Source organism: Suncus etruscus, chromosome 2, assembly GCF_024139225.1.
Source record: "Suncus etruscus isolate mSunEtr1 chromosome 2, mSunEtr1.pri.cur, whole genome shotgun sequence".
Classification (NCBI taxonomy): domain Eukaryota; kingdom Metazoa; phylum Chordata; class Mammalia; order Eulipotyphla; family Soricidae; genus Suncus; species Suncus etruscus.
In genome coordinates this window covers 6,915,636-6,930,835 of record NC_064849.1, presented here as the reverse complement: position 1 = coordinate 6,930,835, position 15,200 = coordinate 6,915,636, and the positions used below count along the sequence as shown (strand labels likewise).

The 15,200-nt window shown below is 53.5% G+C and overlaps 2 protein-coding genes across 3 annotated transcripts; one reads left to right on the top strand and one right to left on the bottom strand.

The window, feature by feature from the left end:
* Positions 1-2,054: 2,054 nt before the first annotated feature.
* C2H16orf90 (chromosome 2 C16orf90 homolog) lies at positions 2,055-3,200 on the top strand. Its single transcript, XM_049768529.1, has 3 exons — positions 2,055-2,100; positions 2,408-2,758; positions 3,043-3,200. Exons 1-3 carry the CDS (start codon positions 2,055-2,057, stop codon positions 3,198-3,200), a joined length of 555 nt encoding a protein of 184 aa, XP_049624486.1.
* Positions 3,201-4,478: 1,278 nt separating this feature from the next.
* On the bottom strand, positions 4,479-13,696 carry NAA60 (N-alpha-acetyltransferase 60, NatF catalytic subunit). 2 transcript variants are annotated; one of them, XM_049768497.1, is made up of 6 exons: positions 13,524-13,696; positions 9,873-9,988; positions 8,707-8,836; positions 8,007-8,103; positions 7,050-7,482; positions 4,479-5,318 (listed from the first exon to the last, which is right to left on the bottom strand). In XM_049768497.1, exons 2-6 carry the CDS (start codon positions 9,980-9,982, stop codon positions 5,093-5,095), a joined length of 996 nt encoding a protein of 331 aa, XP_049624454.1. In that variant the 5' UTR covers positions 9,983-9,988; positions 13,524-13,696; the 3' UTR covers positions 4,479-5,092. The 2 variants fall into 2 exon arrangements, with proteins under 2 accessions (XP_049624454.1, XP_049624456.1); XM_049768499.1 differs by lacking the exon at positions 4,479-5,318 and adding an exon at positions 6,013-6,170 and having other exon boundaries at positions 7,248-7,482; positions 13,524-13,690.
* Positions 13,697-15,200: the final 1,504 nt, after the last annotated feature.

Here is a 15,200-nt window from a genome sequence, read left to right as displayed (position 1 = left end):
CTACAATAGTTCTGTTGCATGTTTTGATATGAGAAAATGTTCTCAAACATTTACAACATTATTTTGGTCTTTAGACTTCTGCTGTGTCATGTTTACTCCTTGACTGGATCCTCAAAGAGCTCCCAGAATGAGAAATTGATTCCAATTCTCCTTTCCCCTTGGAGGGAGGAGAGATCTTGGTAATATTTATCCGCGGCAAATAATCCACACAGACAGGAGGGTAAAAAGGCAAGAAGGTCGGATGCAGAATCTTTTGTCAGCCTACCAGCAGCTAGTTAGCTGCTCCCCAAAACGCTGAGCACCCTCGCTGGAGAACTATTTATTAGGCTCTCCACAGCTCCCCCACCTGGAAGGTCGTAGGTAGGACAACAGGCAGAGATAATGATTTTATATAAAGACTTCCAGATATAATAAGACTTCCATGTAATTTCACGTGAATTTTAGGATTAACTTCTCTGTATCTACTCACAAGTGCCCACATCCTGCTTTGAAGACGTTTGGGCTAAACTGGAGATCACACTTTTCACAGAATGGTCTTCAATCCAGGTGCAACTAAGCATTCCTTAATAGCAGCATTCTATAGATTGTACACCTTCTTGGGTAAATTGATATCTTTCTCTTTGCTAGTGTATAGAAATCAATGTTTTGTTTTGTTTTGGGGCCACACTCAGTGGCACTCAGGGGTTACTCCTGGCTCTGTGTTCAGAAGTCGCTCCTGGCAAGCTCGGGTTACCATATGGGATGCTGGGAATCAAACCCAAGTCTGTCCCGGGTCTGTTGCATGCAAGGCAAAGGCCCTACCACTATGCTATTTCTCCGGCCCAGAAATCAATGTTTTATGTGATCTTACATCCTACAACTTTCATGAACTTTGTTAGCTGAAATATTTTGTGTGGATTTTTTCCCCTTTTTTTGTTTGTATTTTTTGTTTGTTTGTTTTTGGGTCACACCCGGCAGCACTTGGGTTACTCCTGGCTCTACACCCAGAAATCACTCCTGGCAGGCTAGGGGGACTATATGGGATGCTGGGATTCGAACCACTGTCCTTCTGCATGCAAGGCAAATGCCTTGCCTACATGCTATCTCTCGGCTCGATTTCTTTTTTCTCTATATAAGGTGTCATCTGGGAATGGAGACAATGTTGGTTAGCTTTTATAGGTTGTCAGGACAGCCCAGAGGGTGGGTCTGGGCCTCCTGCATATAGAGCATGAACTCTTCAACCTCTGAAGCCCTTTGACCTCTATGATTCCTGAAAATATCTATCTTTTTTTTAATAAATTCTTTACTTGAATTGCTGTGAGATTACAGTTACAAAGTTGTTCCTGATTGGGTTTCAGTCATACAATGTCTAACACCTTGCAACCAGTACACATTCCCCCCTACCAATGTCCTGTTTCCCTCTCCTGCCCTGCTCACTGCTCTCTCGTGCCTGCCTCCGTGGCATTTGACCTTTTCGGTGGGTCACATCCAGTGATACTCAGAGCTTAGTCCTGATTCCGAGCTCAGGGATCACTCCTGCAAGGCTTGGCGGACTATCTGGAGTACCTGGGATCGAACTCTGGTTGCTGTGTGCAAGGCAAATGCTCTCCCCAAAGTGCCATTGCTCCAGACCCTGAATATTTCAGAAAACAAAACAAAACAAACAATCCCCAAAGTGTTGGCACCATTTTCCTTCCTGCCAGCAATAAGTGGCATCTCCATCTCTTCCCCACAGCAAGCTTGAAGTAGCTCCCTAAAGTCGAATGCTAAGTTCCTGGCAGGCATCTACCAAAGACTCAAGCCTGGCCACCAAACCTGCATTTTCCCAGATGAGGGAGCCTCAGGATTAATCTATTTGGTCTGTTCTAAGCCAGTAGGAACCAAGGTCCTCTCCTGTGATTCTGCCTTTTCCCTAGCCCTGGTCATCATCTTCCCCAAGATGCTGGGCCAGGAAGGTGGGAGATTCCCCTGTGACGTCACAGAACTGGTTGCCAGGAGCCAGCTGAGCACCCAGGTTGGGCAGAGTGGGGCCCTGAGTAGAGGCCGCCTGCTCCTCCCCACCACACTGGCCCTCCATGGAAGCCTTGGTCTGTGCGTTCTCTGAGCTGCGCATAAGAGAAGGTGCCAGCTGTGGGGAGGAATGGTGGGGGAGGCCCTTGGTCTCATGGGGCCCCAACCACAAGGGATACTTTCAAGGAGCTTATATCTGGGCCATGACCATGGTTTCTGCACACATAGAAATGGGAAGAAGCCTGGAGTCCCCGGGTGTTTAGGCCTTCTGGTAGCTGTGGGTTGGGAGAGGGGAGAGGGTCTAAGCTTGGGCCTGGGGGAAGCAGGGATGCAGCTGACAAGTACACAAGCCTCTAGCATAGACATGTGGCCCTTGTGTCCCCCACCGGCTACCTCCCTCCTACTCTCCCCTCCACAGATGCAGTGAGCTGGACCCAAGGACACCCCAGCTGCTCTGACCCATCACAAAACATCTATGAGGGGGGTCTGGGGGCCCAGCAGCAGTGCCCCAGTGCCCAGGGCAGCAAACCCAAGAACTTCAGGCTGCGCCATCTACGGGGTCTGGCACTCTATCTGCAGGTCCCAGTGCGGCCTGCAGGGCAGTGTGAGAGCCACTGGCTGGGCAGGCTCATGGCTGGGGGAGGTGCCCCACAGCCTGAGGCCATAGCCTGGGCCCTGGCTCTGCCCTCCAGGACTGTGGGCCCAGGGGATAGTCACCACTCAGGCCTTCTGGAGGCTAAAGTGTCCGGGAAGAGCTTACAAAACCCAGGTGAGCACCAGGCGGGGGCAGGAGGGATGCCCCAAGGGAGGGCTTGTTTAGGGGCTTTGGTGGTCCCACCTGGGCCCTATTTCATATACATATATATGGTAGGCATTTCCCCTGGCTGTATCTGTAAACAAAGGGCTCCGGTTGATGGGGCCCTTCCAAGCCTAAATGCCCCACTTCCCTCCCTGGAGCTCTTTGACCATCCCTGCTCCCCTCTGGGTTTGCAGTCAGAGGATGGGGTACAGCTTGGCCCGGGGCTCCTCTAATAACTCGCCTCCTTTCCTCAGCTTCCAGTCCTAGCACGGACCGAGCAAAGGGTGTCCCCTTCCAGTCTCGTACCCCTGAAAGTTTAGGGGTCAGGTCCAAGCGGTCCTGGGGTCCCTCAGAGGAATCTGCATGTCCCTTGAACAAGAGAACCCGCTCAGGGGGCCCAGAGAGGCCATAGGAGCTATGTGACAGGGCTGGAACTCCCAGCTTGGACCAGAGGGAACAGGCCTGAAGAGGAAGCTCCGGGAGCCTGACAGATGTGTCTGGCCCAGAGTTGGGGCCGACCTCAGGAAGATTCCAGGGGCGGCCAGAGAAGACCAGGTCAGGTTGTGCCCTTCCAGCCCAGTCAGCCACTTGGACCAGGCAGCTGGGTTGAGTACAAAGCCAGGCTCTGTGGCTGGACGCCCTCACACTCCACTTCAATAAAAGTCAAGGCCTGGCCAAAGCAATAGCACAAGATGTAGGGTGTGTGCCTTGCATGTGGCCAACATGGGTTCGATCCCTGGCATTCCAATGGTCCCCTGACCTGCCAGAAGTAATTTCTGAGCGCAAAGCCAGGAGTAATTGCTGGGTGTTACTGGGCGTGACCCCAAAACAAACAAAAAATTAAAAAGGGTCCAGAGCAATAGCAATAGAGTAGGGTGTTTTCCTTGCTCATAGCTGACCTACGTTTGATCCCTGGCCTCCTCCCATAATGTCCCTAGAGACTGCCTGGAGTAATCCTTGATTGCTGTTGGGTATGGTCCAAAAAACCAAACAAAAAAGCCAAGGCCTGCACTCTGTTCACAGGCCTTTCCCGAGAGCCAAAAGCTGGACCCTGGGATGATGCCAGAGTAACCTTCTATAGGGGAGGGCAGCCTTCCAGAGTGTGCAGGACTGGCATGGGGGATCAAAATGCAGAGGAGGGCCACTGGGCTGGTAGGGGTCCAGGTCCTGCTGAGCTGAAATGAAATCACAGCACATAAGGCACAGTGGCAGCCAGAAGTCAACCCATCAGCCCAGTCTTACCAGACAGTCAAAGTATGCCCCAAAGGTCTTATCAGCTGTAAATGCTCCCGATGACCTGACCTGTGGCTTGGATGTGACCCTCAGCAAGGCTGTCTGAGTGATGCCCGGGCAGGAACAGAACATTCACTCAACTTTGATGGGGATAGACTGGTACCGGGCTGGGCTGTCACATTGACCGTCTCACTGTATCCTGGCCTGTCCTCAGGGTGGCCCTGAAAACATATTGGCTACTCCCCCATGGGCTGCCATAATGGAGGTCCTGCTGCAACTTATTCCAGTACCAGAAGCTCTGTGATCACTGTGCTGAGTTTTCTGCGAAGCCCTTTGGTCCGGCCAGCACCCACATGGACAGCCCTGTGCGGAGCTGACTTGGCTCCCTCAGCTTAAAAAGCCACTCTCCTGAACCCATATCAGAACTGCTCTGACAGAGCCCCTGAAAGCACAAGGACAGTCATGTCTATTTATTCACCAGACCAGTCAATTTTACGCTGTACATACAGTGGCGATGTGGGGCAGGGAGGAGGGGAGGGCAGGGCCAGGCCTGCGGCTCAGTTCTCCAAGTCCAAGGCAGAACCATCTAGAAGATGCGTCCCTCTCCCCGGGGTGTAGAAAGAAAATCACATGATCACCCTTGATTGGGATTAACAGACACCAGCCTGGGTGCCGCTGAGGTCACAGTCCAGGCAGTTCACCTCCATGCCGGGCCAGGAGCTGGTGATAAGGGACTACTGGCACATGCCTGGCTGGCTGCCCCTTGGGCTGGTGCAGGAACCGTGACTCCAGGACTGCTGGGAGGAGGGTGCAGGGGAGCCAGAAGCAAGTTACTGTGGTCCGCACTTGCTGAGGCAGCAGCCTATCTCCACCCCAGGAGTGGAGGGACTACAAGGCACTGAGCTGTCTGGGGTCCAAGATGCCAGCGCTCTGCTGCTCAGGCAGGGGGCATGGACCATCCCAGGACAGCCCAGGCAACACTGTGCTCACAGTCCATGTCTAGGAGCCCAACCTGAGCCCCCAGAGTCCCCAGGCCTTCACAAACAGTCTTTTCTGGGCAGCGCCCTAATTTCAAGGGGCTCGTGAGGGGTCACACATGTCCACAATACTTATTATGCTCCTCTCTCTGGGCCAGAAGTGTTTGAAGGAAGGTGCTGGAAGGGATGGCCATGGTGGAAGCGGCTCAGGGAGGTGAGCTCTTCCTGCCCTTTTGGCTTCACACCGATGGGCTGAGGACACAGTGCACACAGTGGCAAAACAACCTGGGCCAGTGGAGGTTTCCATGGGGTCGTGGAGCCTGTGGGAAGAAGGACCAGGGAGGGCTGAGACTACAGCACTGAACCTTTTACATCCACGATGCAGCATCCTGACACAAAGGCCCTTCTGGTGACTTCCAGGGCCCTGCAGGGGCCTGGAATCCAGGACTCCCATGGGGGCACCAGTCCAGATAGTCATGAGGTGCTGCAGTGAGTGTGGGGGTGGCCCCTGGGGTCCTTGCTCTAAGCCCTGAGATCTGCCATGTCAGAGGGACCCAACCATCATGTCTTCAATTCCTGATCTATGGGAGCAATTCAGGTGCCAGGGAGATGGTGGTCCAAATTACTGGGACATGTGTTCTGCATATGGGAACCCCCGAGTCAATCCCCAGCATCTCCAGGAGAGTCCTTGGAGCATTATGAAGGGGGCTGAGAGTTTCTCCAGGAGTGGCCCCAAGACCAAATAGAAAAGTATTTGAGAAAAGAAACGGACTTGTCAATACCCTCATTTGGTCCTGGGCCAAGTTGGGCAGGGGACCACCCCCCTCCAACCTGATGGCTCCTTGCCCACTGGCACACCAGAGCTTTCCTTGCTCACTCCTGTCATCCCCACTGCCCAACCTACTTCCTGTACCTGTCTGGAGCTGGCACACCCTGCCATGTGCTGCTCCTAAGCCAGTGGAGCACTGGCTGGCGGTTAGTCATGGGCTCAGAGCAGAGGCAGGCAGAGTGGGTCTCACATGGTCCGGCTGTACTCAATGCCACCCTTGGTAGAGATGCCAGACCAGGGAAGGAAGCTGCAGAGCAGGCTATGGGCCTGGCGGTAAAGCCGGTGCGGGATGGAGCAGGGGCTCAGATTTGCCAGTGCAGAACCCAGGTGCTGGATGTAGTCTGTAGGCCCTGTTAAGGACATAGTGCTGTGCTCCACGCTTGTGTCCTCCCCAGGTAAAGACCTGGTGGTCTTGACCTTTTCTTGCCCGTTTCTGCTCTGGAGAAGCCCATGTTTTCTCTCTCAATAACACTTCTCCCTCTCTTTCCTCCCACATTTTTCTAAATAAGTTTCAATTAAAAACAAAACAAAACAAAACAAAACTATCTTGCTTTGGGGCTGGAGTGGTGGCGCAAGAAAAGAAAAAAAAATGCTAGTGCCTTGCTGGCACTAGCCTAGAACAGACCGCAGTTCGATCCCCTGGTGTCCCATATGGTCCCTCAAGCCAGGAGCGATTTCTGAGTGCATAGCCAGGAGTAACCCCTCAGCATCACAGAGTGTGGCCCCAAAACAAACAAAAAACAAATGAAAAGACTATCCTGCTTCACAAAGAAGGAGAGGGGAGGAGAGAGATGGTGACTGTGCCTGCTTCACTCCCGGGGGTTAGTGTCCCTAGGACCTCTCAGTAGCCTGCATGTCAAAAGACCATTATGAGAGTGAGAGGGTTTTGTTTTGATTAGGGGTCACACCGGGCAACTCTTTGGGGTTCCTCCTGGTTGGGAGGTCTGGATTCAAACCGCGGTTTTTCCGGGGTTAGCTGCACTCAAGGCTGTCACTGTATCTTTTACACTATACTAACTCTCAAAAGACCATTATGAATGGATAGGGAGGTTGCCAGATGCATGGGAGGGATATAGATGGATGGGTTGGTGACCGGCTGTGTGCATGACAAGTGGATGGGTACATTAGTGTGTGGACAAGCAATGTATGGTCACACACATGGGCAGGATTGTGCCTTGGTGGATGGGTGGGCGGATCACATGCCACTTGGGTAAAAACCTACCCCTCGCTGCCCTCCTGGGCTGTAAATCCAAGGAACACTGGAACTTGCCTTTGGCTCCCAGATATGCTACCAGCCCAGCATTTCCCCATGTGCATGATGGATCCACCCACAACACCCTCTACTGGTGGGGTGAAAGCCACCGGAAGGCAACCAAGAGCAATGGGGCCTGTGGGCCTGCTCCCAATGAGCGAAGGATATAGTATGGTCCAGGGAGGGTGGCCGCCGTTGAGGTAGAGGACGTAGGTGAAGCCATCCTTGAGGACCCCTCGAATGGAGTAGTAGTAGGGCAGATAGTGGTGCTGCGTGAAGTCCCTGTTCTCGTAGAAGCTGATGGCTGCGCTGTTGGTGGTGAGCACGTGAAGGTAGATGGCTTTGCAGTGGTCCTGTGCTGTCGTCGAGATGTGCTCCTTCAGACTCTCGAGTAATAAAGAACCTGTCAGAGAGGATGGAAAGGAGAGAGAGTGAGGAAGGCAACGGACTCCCCTGCCTCATCCAGCAGAGCCCCTAGACCTCTCAGTGGCCAGTGCTCACACACTAGTCACTAGGCTTTGTGACCAGGCCAGCCCAAGACTGCCTCCTAGGGGCCGGACCCATGACACCTCAGACCGCACAATGTAGATCCCAGCATGGAGCGGGTGGTCCTGGGCACAAAGCAAGACCCAAGACCCACTGGCTGAGGGGCTGAGGGTCCAGGGCCCAGGTAGTCTGGAGACAAGGGTGAGCACGACCCTGAGGGGGGTGTCACAGTGATGGTGGGTGTGACCTTCTCTCCAGCAATCTCCAGTCTAAATGGAGGAGCCAGCAGGGCCAGTGAGTGTTGACGGGCCTTCCCTAGCCAGGTCTCTAAGGGCTGCTAACTAATGGATCCTTTCCCATGGGAGAGACAGGGCCCTTATCGGCAGGGGCATAGGGGATGGAAGAGAAAAAAAGCTGAAGTTGGGGTGTGTGCCCCCTTACCAATCCCGTGCTTCCTGAATTCTTTCACCACACCCAGACTGAGAATGTACGCAACCTGGGTGTCCACAGAGAAACTGGAAGCTAGAATATCTCCGTCCTGGGGGAAGAGCAGAAAATAGTATAAGGGGGGGGTTCAGCAACGCCTGGCCTGGTACAAGGTAGAGGAGCTGCTCCCACCCGCTCAGGCCAAATGAGACTGGAGTCCATGCATGGAAGACGGGCACATGCTGAGGCTCCCATATACTAACTTGTACTGTTACTCTGGGATCCATGATTAAGCAGCAGGGGATCTGCTGTTCCAGAGTAAGGACCACCCTTCCACACACACAGGGGAAAGGGCCCATCAGGCTAGCCACGGTACATGGTCCACTCCTCTCCACCACACATCCCAGAACTGTTCAGGCACTGAACAGGTCCCCTGAGCCTGCCAGGAGTGATCCCTGAGCACAGAGCCAGTAGTAAAGCCAGTAGCATAGCCAGATGTGCCCCCCCCCCAAAAAAAACCCAAATCAATAAAGAACTCAGCTTGCTAAACCAGGGCCTCCAGAACCTTGAGGGTTGCATGGAACAAACTGTACTTTATTGTCACTAAGTTTTAATGGAAATGCGGAATTTCCTTCAACAACCACCGGGCAAATGTTCCCATCTACTCAGACTCAGCAGCGCATGACCCTCCCCAAGCCTGGCAGCACAAAAATACCTCTTTGTGGATCTTGGTCCGACTTTTGATTTCAGCCACTATCATTCCTACGATGGCACCCTGGTAAGTGGCAGCGAGGGAGAAGAACTTCTTGTTGGAGGTGATGTCCCGATACCATGAGTCTGGGTACCTGAGGACAAGCACATGTAAACGCGATGAACGGCACAGAGACACTCAGGCCACAATGGGCTGGTGTCCGAGGCTCTGGGCGACCCAGTCTCTGGTCTCCCTCTAGTGCCACTAGGTGACTATTGTGCCTGAAAGGACTGGGTTTCAGAGCAAACCCCAAAACTTGACCAACACAAAGATGCATGGTATGAGGGAACACTGACCACACTATCCCCATGAGCCAGAACTCTGGATGCTGGAGAGCCTAGTCCTCAGTGCACCAAGCTTATAATATCATCCTGGATTGCAGTGAAGTGACAACCAGCCCTCAGGGCCTATTGGTACCAGGGCTGCTGGCCAAGAAAGAAGCCAGAGTGCCAGAGAGGTAGAAAAAAGGGAGCAGGCCCACAAGGCTCCGTGGGGACTCAGAATAGGGAGGTGCCTCCTGTGAACCGAGAATTGGAGGGTGTTACCTTTGCAGCTCTGCAGTGACCACCCACTGGAAGGTTCCCTGGGACTTGGGCATCGCCAAACCACCTCCGGTCTGTCTTCAGTGCCAAGATACCACCACAGCCAATTACTGGTGGTTCACTGGCTGCCTGGCAAGGCAGGCTGTGCTAACATGCCACCCCCAGGCTATCCTCACCCACAGACCGAGTCAGCCCATATCTTGAAGGCTAGGATAGTGCAGGTTTCTGTTGCAAGTGGGGGTGGACCATCCTGTTCTCCCTTCAGGCCAGCAATGGGTGAAACACCTAGTCTGAGGCCAGGACCCCTGAAACATGGTGGGCAGCAGGATCCAGTGAGTCCAGACTTTGTGGGTGAGGATGGGCTTGGCAGCAGAGCACACACCCAGAAAGGGGGGGCCCTGTGCTCTCGCTTGGCACCAAAGTTTGCTCCCTTCATCTCACTGTAAGTCCAATGTTCACATTACTGAAGCAGACACATGGTGGGGGTTGCCACCGAGCCTGGCAGGCTCCAGCCTCGTTCCCGTGTGTCATGTGAGAAGGGCCTCTCTGTAGAGCGCTTCAGGGCAGCGGGGAAAGGGCCCCACTCACTCGATAGGGAACCAGTCTCTGCATAGGAGCTTCACCGTATCTAGGTCATCGTGGCACAGCAGGCGCAGGCTGACCTCGCTGAGGGCGCTGGGTGGCACCGCCTCTGTCATTCACACCTGCGGGGGACAGCAATAAAACATTACGGGGCCTCATCACCCCACCAAGCAGATGAGGAAACAGAAGCTGGTCAGGACCTCCAGGGCCAGCCCCTCTGACCGGTCTCCCCCTACCCCCCTGCATGCCTGGCAGTGGCCATGGGCAGGTCCAGGCTCCACAGTCTCTAAGTGGCCATACCTTCCCCTCCCCAAAAGTGCTCGGAGTGTTGAGTCACAGTGATGCTGGGACAAGCAAGGCTCAGACGTGGACAAAATCTTGCTAAGAAAATGATCTGGGGGCCCGGAGAGATAGCACAGTGGTGTTTGCCTTGCAAGCAGCCGATCCAGGACCTAAGGTGGTTGGTTCAAATCCCGGTGTCCCATATGGTCCCCTGTGCCTGCCAGGAGCTATTTCTGAGCAGACAGCCAGGAGTAACCCCTGAGCACCGCTGGGTGTGGCCCAAAAACCAAAAAAAAAAAAAAAAAAAAGAAAATGATCTGAGCCAGAGAGATAGTTTGGATGTAAGGCATTTGCCTTTCATGCAGAAGGACAGTGATTCGAATCCCCAGCATCCCAAATGGTCCCCTGTGCCTGTCAGAGGCGATTTCTGAGCATAGAGCAGGAGTAACCCCTGAGCGCTGCCGGGTGTGACCCAAAAAAATAAAAAAACAAAAACAAAAAAAAATGATCTGGGCCCAGAGGCCCTCAGATGCCAGGTACGGGTGAGTCCAAGAAAGCATGAGGTGAGCATCTACATGCAGACTGGAGGGCTGGTAGGGGGATGCTGGAGGAATCTCCAGGGAGCCCAGTGGTGCTCTGAGGCTTCGAGTGGCTTTGGATTGCATAGAACAAGCCACACACTTGGTACCATGTGACCATACCAGCCAAGATCATAAAGTAGCTTCTTTATGATCGTCAACAGATTTCCCAGAGGCAAGTCAAAGAGCAGGTTGCTGCCAGCCACACTGTGGCAGGTGACACAGTCTGAACAGTCAATCACAGGCTGGATTCAGGCCAGAGCTGCCTCAGGCGGAAGTGAGGCCAGTCGGGGCAATACGTGATAGGAGGCAGGACAGGACTGAGATAGCCTCTAGGCTGTGGGCACTGAGGTGGGCACAGGGACGCTTGCCCCTGAACCTCCCTCTTGGGTTCTCTCTGGTCTGAAGGAACAAAAGGACACTTCATTAGACAGAAACTGGAACACAGACCCATGTCAAGTGTTCAGGAGCACTAAGGCCTGGCTTCCCAGTTTTCAGGGCTCTCTGGCCTTTGGGGAGGTGGCAGAAACACAAGAGAAACAGAACCTGGGTCCTCTCAGACCCAAGAAGGCCTGCTCTCATGGCCTCATCCTTTCTCCCAAACCCACTCCTGGGGGGGCCTGATAACACCAATGTCCCCTGTGGGGCCTCTTGAGGACGTGACAAGTATCTCTGGACACTTAGGCACTCACACCCACAATTTCTTCTGTGCTTGGCCAAGGGGTATAAATGAAAGCAAATTTTTTTTTTGTTTTTTTTTTTTTTTTGGTCACACCTGGCAGCGCTCAGGGGTTACTCCTGGCTCTACGTTCAGAAATCGCCCCTGGCAGGCACAGGGGACCATAAGGGATGCCGGGATTCGAACCACCATCCTTCATCATGAAAGGCAAATACCTTACATCCATGCTATCTCTCCGGCCCCTGAAAGGAAATTTCTTTTAAATGAAACTACTTTACTTCACTCTTTTACTTCCCCTGAACTTGTCTGCCAGGAATGGCTGGCTACAGTCCCAGCAATCCTGGGCACAGAGCGACTTCCCCTCCCTCCTCCAGCTGGAGTTCCACGGGACCCCCAGGACTTGGTTGTTAGAGCTGCATCGCCAGGAAGAAGAAAAAGCATTAAATCCTCCCCTAGGCACAACACTTGTGCCAGGCACTGTTAGCGCAGAGATGGGACTCAATGCTAGAGGGCAGTGGCCTCTCTTTGGAGATGTTCAGCAAGTGCCACTCACCTGACAGACAACAGTGGGGCACTCAGGCTCCAACCCCTGGCTTGACTCAGCTACTACTTCCTGCCCAATGTCCAGGCCCCCCATTCAAACACGCTTCCTGTCACCCCTACACACTGAGTACATGCCTCACACCTTGAACAGAGCAGCAACTATGTGCACCCCCGGAATATCAGACAGGTTCCAGAGCTCTGGACTGAAACTTTCCACTAGGCGGGGAGACAGCTAGAAGCGTGGGAGTGGGTGCCAGCATGCTAAGGTCCTGAGTCTGATCCCCAAAACTGCACGGACCCCAGAAGCAGCCATGCAAGTGATTTCAGTCAAGATCCTGGCTACTCTCCGCAGACATGCGGGCTGCTCCCTCCCACCTCGTACCACGGAAGGCTTTGCCAGCAGTGCCAGCCCCCTAATCCTATGCCCCGCTTGCTCCAGACATGTCTGTCACCCCCAAATCGAGCCTTTTCATCCCCTGCAGAAGCTGTTCCTAAGCACCTTCCTGTGTCAAAGCCAAACATAAGTGGGTGTGGTTACAACCAACATAGGAGTGACGTCACTTCAAGTCACACTGGCTGTAAGTCAGGAAGATGTTTCTGTGCCTGTGATTCTGGCTAACTGGCCCCATATAAGGCCCTCAGCTGTCCAGTTCCCGGGACTACCGAGACCAAGGGCCCAGCACTGCCCTTTCCCCCCAAAGTGCGGTCCCCACATGAACTTTAAGGGCACCAAGTCCCAAAACCCAGGAGGGATTTGGGGCCTGGGACCCACCACAACTGCCTTGTCCCCCTTGAATCTGTTTGTTCTTTCCATCCCTCTTTCCCAGCCCCAGATGACCTGCTGGGTTGGGCCCCAGGAGAGTTAGATTTTTATTCCAATGTCAGTTCTACCAGTGCAAGAGCTGCCCTGTCTGTGATCCTGTCATTCTTGTCCCAACATCCCAACACTCACAAAACTCAAAACCAGGGATCCCACAGTTTTGGATGCAGTAGTGGCATTTCCAGCGGTGCCCTGCTGGGAGAGTTCAGACATATCCATCCGAGTGTGACTTTTTGTAGCTAGTCTTCCCTTGTTCCAGTCCCTGTCTCTGCCAGGCAGCAGGGGCTGGAGGGTGCAGCCCAGGGAAACCGGGGCAAGAAAGGCCAAAGTCTGCGGGTGGAAGAGGAAGTCAGGCTGCCCTCCAGGCCCAGGCTGTGTGTCATCAGACAGCCACATAGGTATTTATCGTTGCTGGGACTCTTTCCTAAAGCTTTTGGGGAATGCTCGGCTCCGACGTTGACAAGTGCAGTCAGTTGACAAGTGGGGAGCCCCGGTTTCCAGGAATGCTCAGGGGGGCTTGCAAGTGGGCCTGGACGGGCAATTGGAGCTACAGGTACGAACCAGGGAGAGAGCCTGGAGTCCCCGGAAGGGTGGCACGAACCGGGTGCTGCGCCGAGATTCCCGCACCACCTCGTCCCGGGGCCTGACAACCGCGCCCCGACCCAGCCCGGCCTCCTGCTACAGCCCGACGGACCAGCCCCGCGCCCCGCCGGGTCCCGACCCCACCGCAAGTGCCGGCCCGGAGGGAAGCTCACCTCGGGCGGGAGCCGGCGGCAGCGGACGGTGTCGGGGGAGTCAGCGCATCCCGGGCGGCCGAGAGCCGGGAGCCGGGAGCCGGGAAATGGGGCCGCGCGGGGCCCCCAGCAACCAGTTATGTAACCGGCACAGGCAGCAGCCGGGACGGAGGCGGCGGCCCGCGGCACTTCCGCCTCCCGCGCCGGGCCGGCGGCGCACGCCGGCCGCTGATTGGTCGGTGTGGGGTCACGTGAGACCGAGCCCCTGACGCCGAAGCCGCCATCTTGGAACCGGGCACGTCTCGCGTCGGGACAGCTGAAGCTGAGGCTCTTGAGTGCCAGTAGGGGGCGCCACGACCTGCAACTCCGAGTCTGGCGGGCCGCGACGTCGGTGGCGCTGTCTCCCAAGTGGGCTCGACTAAGCACTGGAGTCTTTGGGGGGAGGAGGAGTTTTTTTTGGGGGGGGAGGCAGAGCTAAATACATCCCTCAGTTGCATTTGAAACTTGATGAGGGGGCTGTTCTTGACAAGACTGAAACCCAACTACTGTAATCATATTTGTAATCAAGGTGTTTCAATAAAGATATTAATAAAAAAGAGACTTAATGAACTCGGGTAGGGGGTGGGGGGCTAAGTAGCACCCCACTAAGGTCGCTGACAGTCAAGCTCTAAACTCACAGCAAGGCCCTTTAGGGCAAGTGTCTATTGCCCTTCTCTTGCAGGAAAGTGGTTTCTAAACTCAACGTCAGATTTTGTTATCAGGGTACTGTATGCCTTGAGCAAAATCTGAAGTTACTTCTAGGGATTCCAGTGATTTACTATGGGAGAGCCGTGGTAGAGCATCAGGCTGCCTCCTATCATGTCCTTAAAAGACCATATGCGGTGCGCAAGACAAATAAATGTGTTCATCTCTGTGCTGTCTCCCAGAGTGTTCAGATGAACTATTGCAAGCATAGCACTGTAAACACTTACAACATTTTGAGCACTCTGAACAATCATATTTAATGTGTTATTATTAAATTATAATTCAGATCTGTGACAGAGAAGATTAGAAAGAGATGGATTAGAAAAGATCCATATTTGGGGTCAGAGCAATAGTTTAGTGAGTAGAGTGCCTTGGCCAATCTGAGTTCAGATCCCCAATCCCATGTGTTCCCTGAGCCTGCCAAAAGTAATTCCTGAGCAATAGAACTAGAAGTACTGAGCACTACTGGGTGTACCTCCCCCCAAGCAAAACAAAAATAAAATAACCCAAACTTATGGCAAGATAAATAAGGCATTAAAGACAGAATGGATGTGTAGAGCCATATCAGGAAGTCATATACTTCCCAACTCAGCTTCAGTCCTTCCAGAAACCACTGTGAAGTGAACTAGTGCTTACAAAACTCAGTGAGTTCATGTGTCAGACATAGTTAATTGTCTTATTACTCTTTGTCCAGACCCTATTTTAAGTAATAGCTCCATAATATATTCTCTTATTGTTTGTTTTTTTTGGCTTTGGGTCATACCTGGTGATGCTCAGGGGTTATTCCTGGCTACGTGTCAAAAATTGCTCCTGGCTCGAGGGGACCATATCTGACACTAGGGATCGAACCAAGGTCCCACCTGGATCAGCTACATGCAAGACAAATGCCCTACCGCATGTTATCGCTTCAGCCCCTCCATCATATATTCTTGAACAGAATTCTACCGGAATGGT

Coding starts and splice junctions, on each gene's coding strand:
- C2H16orf90 (XM_049768529.1), top strand. CDS start 2,055: ATGGAAGCCTTGGTCTGTGCGTTCTCTGAGCTGCGCATAAGAGAAG. Junction 2,101..2,407: donor TGAGCTGCGCATAAGAGAAG/GTGCCAGCTGTG, acceptor TCCCCTCCACAG/ATGCAGTGAGCTGGACCCAA. Junction 2,759..3,042: donor GAAGAGCTTACAAAACCCAG/GTGAGCACCAGG, acceptor TCCTTTCCTCAG/CTTCCAGTCCTAGCACGGAC.
- NAA60 (XM_049768497.1), bottom strand. CDS start 9,982: ATGACAGAGGCGGTGCCACCCAGCGCCCTCAGCGAGGTCAGCCTGCGC. Junction 7,483..8,006: donor ATTCAGGAAGCACGGGATTG/GTAAGGGGGCAC, acceptor CCTCTCTGACAG/GTTCTTTATTACTCGAGAGT. Junction 5,319..7,049: donor GCCCAGGAGGGCAGCGAGGG/GTAGGTTTTTAC, acceptor TTCTTCCCACAG/GCTCCACGACCCCATGGAAA.